The sequence below is a fragment of the Momordica charantia genome (genome assembly GCF_013281855.1).
Source record: "Momordica charantia cultivar OHB3-1 chromosome 10 unlocalized genomic scaffold, Mcharantia_2.0 BLBB01000010.1, whole genome shotgun sequence".
Taxonomy (NCBI): Eukaryota; Viridiplantae; Streptophyta; class Magnoliopsida; order Cucurbitales; family Cucurbitaceae; genus Momordica; species Momordica charantia.
Genome location: NW_028275158.1, coordinates 19,644,778 through 19,651,734, shown reverse-complemented (window position 1 = coordinate 19,651,734; position 6,957 = coordinate 19,644,778). Strand labels below are relative to the sequence as shown.

The window sequence follows — 6,957 nt, the reverse complement described above, 5'->3', positions numbered from 1 at the left end:
TTTACAAACCAAACCAAACCAAATAGATATTTATATTAGGGGTTTTGTCTGCACAATAAGGTTAAACACACAAGCCATTGGAGAATCTGAATTCTGAGCCTGAAGAAGATTAAGCTAACAAAAACAACTTCTTTGAGACCTCAAGTTAATTTCCATCCCATTCCAGTCCCTAACTACCTCGTCGGAAATACGATCACGATTAAGTTAACTTCAAAAATCAGAGGTTACATAACGTTGCTACGCCCACGAACAATGCATCCTTCAAAACATGAGTCCCCTCCGTCGTCTAGTCCGATTTAACACCTTGGGCTGTGCTGTAGTATGACCCTTCACTGCTCTTCCCTTCTTCCTTCAACTGATTACACACCAACAACAAATAATTAGAACACACGATATCGTGTCGCCAACCGCAAAGTAGACGATATATCGACCAGAACAACGAAAAATGCACATGACAGTTATAAATCCGCCTTCCTTTTTCTTTTTCTACACCATCTCTACCCCCCAAAACCAAAAGAAAGCAAAATGACAAATAGAACAGATGCTGAGAGCAAAAAGAGGCAACTGTTTCAGATGAAACAGGTTTGATCCAACAAATAAAAACAGGAGAAAGCAAGAGCAAAAAATAGTTAAACTAAACTAGCCATCCTAAACCTTAATCAAGTTTAAAACGGCCAGGCCATCGAAAAACATGAAACTAGATACAAATTCATGACACCATATACGATCAGATTTCGGGGCAGAGGTGGGGACGGGGACGAAAATGAAGCACTTACCGTCTTGAGGATCTTCTTTTGATAGCGATACCCCTGAGGAAGTAAAAATAAGTAAAATTTAAGAGCATGATTTAACTGGAACAAGTGGGAAGTAAAATTATAACAAACAAGACCAATAACTACCTTGTCAGTTCCGTAAATATAATCACAGTAGGTAAATACTGAAGCAAAGTTGCTTTGGCTTTGTCCTCCAACATAGTGATGGTAATCATGATACTCCGCACCACCGTAAAATGGTATAAATTTCGTTAGACTCCAGGGGAAATCATACCTGAATGTGAAGAATATATTACCATAAATAAAACCAGGGATGATCTATCTCAACACTCATCATAAAAGCACAATCTCAGAAAGAAAAGAAAAAGAAAAAGACAGAGGTGGAAAAGAAAGAACAGACTACACAGCAAGTAAAGAGAAACAATAGGGTCGTTCACATGAATAGTTGATTCGTAATCAAAATAAGGTTAAATTACCATTTTAGTCCTTGTGATTTGCGCTTGGTTTCAATTTGAACTCTATTAGTTTTAAAAGTTTTGTTGTGCTCACTATCGTTTGGTTAAATCTCCCAGAACGCCTATGCTATTACTGAACGTTAACATTTTTCTGGATGTGACATGTTTTTTTAGACAGGGCGGAGAGAGAATAGTGGATTTTACTCAAAGATCCACCTGTTTAACCTTACTAAAGGCAATTTCATCACCTCTTTCTGTCACGTCCAACAAAAACATGACAGGTAAAGAAAACTATTAACATAAGGAAAAAGATGATTATGAAGTTTTTACGACTACAGGGACCAAATTGAAATTAAGCCTATAAGAACTAAAATGGTAATTTAACTTGAAAATAACAAAAAGATTGAGAATGAAGGGGTTGACAGTTCATTCACAATAGTCAAAATACTAATGTTCATGATTATGAAACATATTAACTGTAAAAAATTAGTCTGTAACTGTCTCCTATGAATATATCCTTCAACTTCAGATTACTGTTATGACACAGAAGACTTCAATTTTGAAAAATTTTTTCAACTAAAGGTATACAACATCTTTCCATCAATGTTCATGCGAATCTCAGTCTTTGAATGGAATAGACAAAACGATTGAACTTCAGCAATATAAAATGATAATACATATAGCTATTCATGTTCAAAACCAAATACTAGGGGGATGTTCAGCCACAGGAAACCCACCAACAGCCCAAGCTATGACCTACATGACCAAAGAAATGATTATCTGACACCGCATTTATTCCCAGCCATAAGCCTTGGCATCCATTATTTTGGTTTCAGGCCCAACTAAACAATTTGGAGGTCAAATCAATGGATTCTTATTTGAGTAAGCTGGCCCCCTTTCAGATGTCAATTTACTTTTCTTTCCTTTCACTCCTCTAATTTAATAACAGTTCTAAAACGAGTGCAGTCAGAGTCAACATGAAGAACAGGACTTGATTTTGGTCATCACCAATACCATTAATTTTCCGGGGATGTTTAGCTCCCGGTTTAATGAGGTTGGGTTTATTGAAAAGTTTGAGTTTGTATAATCTATGTTTGGATTGTATAAAGGAATACGTCATGGAAACCTGAATTTGTCTAACTATTGGGTTTCATAATTCAAGATTTATAGAATATTGGTTTGTGTCGCCTATGAAATTAGCAAAGTTGTTGCTTAGGATAAGCAAGCCGTGTAACAAAACATTTGGTCGGCTTCTCAACCCTAGGTTACAGAAGCCAAACCCGTGATGTCTTGCTACACATCAGCTCCTTGTTCCTTTTTCCTCCCGTTTCCCATCTGTTCCATTTTCCTCCCTTCTCCCATCCTCTAACAATCCCAAGGCTACAAAACTTTAACCTTGAGTTACCCTCCTCGGGGGGTAAACCTGAGGCCGTATACACAACCGCAAACAGAGTAAGATCGGGAATATTGGGAATGGTTGTGAGCTATAGCCTATAGATTTTCCTTAAGATTCAGTTATCATGTTATTCATTATCTTTTTTTGGATAAGAATCATGTTATTCATTATCTTCCCCAAGAGATGTTGTTGCAGGCTTGCAGCATCACTTCACAACGATATTCCCCATTGCATCCATTGTACGTTGCCTACCATAGATGCAAATACATCGACACAACCAACCATTTCGTTGTTTTTCCTCTCATCATATATTAAATCCATTATTCACTATAGTCCAATAAAGTTAAGTACCACTAATCAGATAAAGTAAAATTGAAAGTTGTTCTTCCACAACTAAAGTAAGATAGGTTAGGATATATTCAATTTTTCTTTTTCATATATAATCAGTACTCCCCTCAAATGAGACAAACGTTAGCAAAAACGCCCGATACAAAATTGAGAAAAGAAAAAAGAAAAGAAAATAACATTGGATTGCAATTCAAGACTTGCTACTTTCATACCATGTTAGATCATGGAGTTTGAAATGATGTCCATGAGCTTAAAGCATATAGGGGTAGTGGGCCCTTAATATTTTAGTGTATTAAAGTCAAGCTGCTTAGGCTAGGCTTCTCATTGAAGATTTTTACATCTTCTTAAGCAAAGTTCAAAGGAATCCGTCCTTTCCCGAAACCGTATGAAGAATATGAAAGCTGAGAAAGTTGATACTGGGCACCGTGAAAAACTTGAGAAGGGTAAATTTAATGGTTTCAATATTTCTCAACGAAAATTTCAAACTTTCATTCTATCAAGTCAGAAGGATCAATGATTCAGTATGCTATAAGTTCATGCAGTAATGATATGAAGTCCATATTGGGACCAAACATATATATAGAAACATATAATAAGGAAAAGGCAACCAAGATTAAAAAAAGAAGAAAGGAAAAGAGCAGATCACAGTCCTAGTCAACAAAAGTTAAACCCACCATTCAAGATCCTTCAGATTAAAAGTACTTTAACACAAAGGCATTGGCGAAGAGATAAAAGAATGCAGAAAAAATTCAAAGTCGGCATCATTTTGTCGTGGTCGAATAAAGGCACAGTGCAGAAGTGAAAAAGGGAAATAATTTTTTTAGAAAGACAGCAACAGAGATAAACAGACGAGAGAGAGAGAGAGCTTTAGCATGCTTACCCACTATGCGTTTCAATGGCCTCAATCTGCCTTAAAGCAATCCACAACCAGAAGGTGATCATATGACCAGGAACCATGGCTGGACCAAGAAAAGAGGGAATTCCAAGGACCAAAACCTCAGCCCAATGAGCATATGGTGCTGCAAATCCTATAGGAGCTGTGTATTCATGGTGAACCCGATGGATTTTCTCGTACCCCCATTTGCAGTGAAGGAATCTATGAACCCAATAGTTTGTATAATCCTCGATCATGAAATAAACCAGTAATTGGGAAAGAATTTCCCATCCTGAAGGCAATGGCAACCCTGTCCTGATCCCAATCATCTACCAAAACAAAACCCAACAAAACAAATTAACAAACGAATGAAAATGAATTGATTCGTAAACTCCATAGCAGAATCGATGAATTAAAAGATAAAAATGGGAACCCCAGATTTACCTTAATGCAAGGGAAGGAGATGAGTTGGAGAGGGCCAACGATGAGGAAGAACATCCGCATGACATCTCTGTAGCAACGGAACATCTCGGAAAAGGGCAATCGGACTTTTGGCTGAATTTTGTACTTATAAATTCCGGCTGCGTGAAGAATCTCGAGGAAGACGAGGGGGAGGGGAATAAAGGAGAAAATGAGGAAGAGGAAGAGAATGTTGTGGCAATAGAGGAAGTAATCGGACTTATCGGCGGAGTAATTGAACCAGAGGGTCTCGGCGAAGGTGAGATTCCGGCCAAGCGCCGACTGGGCTTCGTGGAGGGACTGAAACGGCAACATTGGGGAGCGGCGGAGGAGAACCCAGATGGAATTTACGCCGCCGGCGGAGGAAGAAGCGGCCAAAAGGGATGAAATATGAATGGAAGAAGAGAATCGAAATCGGGAATCGGAGAGAAACCCAGAAAGTTAAAATTATGCGGGAAATTTTGAAGGACAGAGAAGAGAAGAAAACAAGAGGAAGGCCGTGAAATTCTGTGGATTCAATGTTTGTTTATATATATGTGCGGAGGAGAATGCTGTCCACTCCATTGCCGTCTGTCACTCCCTTCCAAATCTTTCACATGCCTTCTCTCTCCACTCTCTCTCTTCCAAATCTTTCACGTGCCTTCTCTCTCCCAACTCAACTTAGTAACACACCAATTCCCGACTCTCTCTTTCGTAATAAATCTAAATCAATCGAGGTTAAGATATCTATTTTAGATTAAAAAGTTGTGAATTCCAAACTCTATCACTATATGACACTATTTCTGACTTTCTTTCTCGTAATATATAGATCTAATTTGATCCTAACTTTGTAGATAAGTCAATCCAACTTAGCTCAACTGATTAAGGTATCTATTTCAAATTGAAAAATCGTAAGTTCGAATATTCACCTCCATATATAGTACTTAAAAAAATATAAGTAGATAAAACTTCTATCCATTTAAAATTTTTCGAACTCAAAGAAAATAATAATAAAATCTAATCATTAGAAATGTTACAGAGAAGTCGCATATAGGGTCATGGGTATTGCTTGGGTTTTTTAATGAATTTTTGTCAAGTGAATAATGAAAAATTAATATCAAGAAGTCAATAGACCAAAATAAATTAGTTTTAAACTTAGAAAAAACAATATTTAAACTTAAGTTATGTAATATAAACTAACATAGATGTGCACCTTTTATTTATTTATTTGATAAGTAAATATTGAAGCCATGTGATAGGTCAAAAATTGCTTTTAAAAATAGAAATTTTTTAGTACAATTAATTTGTGGGGTAGGAATTTGGATTCATAATCTTTTGATTGGGATAGATGTCTTAAATCACTGAATTTTTAGAACAAATTTGATTTTGTTTAAATGATTAATTAAAAGAATGAAGGATAAAAGACTAAATAATTTTTTTATACAAATTTTAAGAATAAAAATAGAATATTTGAATTGTCTCTTGAGATTAGTCGAAGTTGCCCTAAAAATAATCACTAAAATATAATATCAATTAACATTAAAATATAGTTTATTTTGACTTTATTAAGTCTATTTTGATTAATACTTGGAATTTGCTTATTCAATAACTCACTTTTATTTAAATCGTCTACTTTCAAATATTAGCAAAACTTTTTTAATTAAAAATGTTAATTCGGCTAATAATTGACCAACTGAATCTTTAAGTTTGTAAATGTGAAATATATTTCTAAAAGTGAAAATTAAAAAAAAAGGAAGTTGATAGTAAATAAATTTATTTCTAAAATTTAAAATAAAATAAATATCAATCAAACAATTAAATAAATGGAAAACAAAAAGAAAAGAAAAGATATTTTGATACCAACCAAAACTTCACCAATAAAAGAAAAAAAAGAAAAAGAAAAAAAAAAGGCAAGTAGTAGAAAAATGTAAAATATTAAAAGATTCATAAATATTTAAACGCTTTGCTTAATAATGTTTTTCTTTTTATTTTCTATTTTAAAAAATTATGTGTATTTACTATATTTTTATTTTAATATACTTTCAGAATCATTTTTATAATCATATCCATTCTTTTAAAGTTAGTCCTAAAATAATTTTAATATTTGTTTTTAAAATCTAATTTAAATAGTAATAGAATCGGATTTCCACAAATAATTTCAACATTATGGCATATTGTTATTATTATTAATATTTGATGGATGGTACTTTTTTTTTTTTGAGTGATTTTTTTCCCTCCAAATGAAACAAAGTTCCAACGTTCTCTACCTCACAAATTTTTGTTTTTTAAGTAAAATTAATCCTGAAATAAAACTTAAAAAAAGGTTTAAATGTAATAAAAATGTTCTATCTAATTCGTTGAAAATGTGATTTATCCCGTTCAAAATGTTGATGTCAATGTCGATGAAAATGTTAAGATCTAAATTTTATGGAAATATCTATAAAATATTGACAATGTTGATATCAATAGATATTTATAGAAAAATTATAAAAAAACAAATATTTAAATTAATAAATAAAATTTCACTATTTTTAAATAAAGTTAAAAATTATTAATATTAATAACATATTTATATCAGTAATATTTTGTTAATTTTTCTTTTATATTTTTTCGATACTATAAAAATGTCGACTCACTCTCCTGTTGATGATGTCGAATTGTGATGTTCTTAAA

General features: G+C 33.5%; 1 protein-coding gene across 1 annotated transcript; it reads right to left on the bottom strand.

The window, feature by feature from the left end:
* Window positions 1–4,949, bottom strand: LOC111020420 (methylsterol monooxygenase 1-2). The gene is made up of 5 exons (XM_022297095.2): window positions 4,291–4,949; window positions 3,853–4,175; window positions 900–1,047; window positions 777–809; window positions 1–355 (listed from the first exon to the last, which is right to left on the bottom strand). The coding sequence occupies exons 1-5, from the start codon at window positions 4,618–4,620 to the stop codon at window positions 287–289; spliced, it is 903 nt and encodes a 300-aa protein (XP_022152787.1). The 5' UTR covers window positions 4,621–4,949; the 3' UTR covers window positions 1–286.
* Between the last annotated feature and the right edge of the window lie 2,008 nt (window positions 4,950–6,957).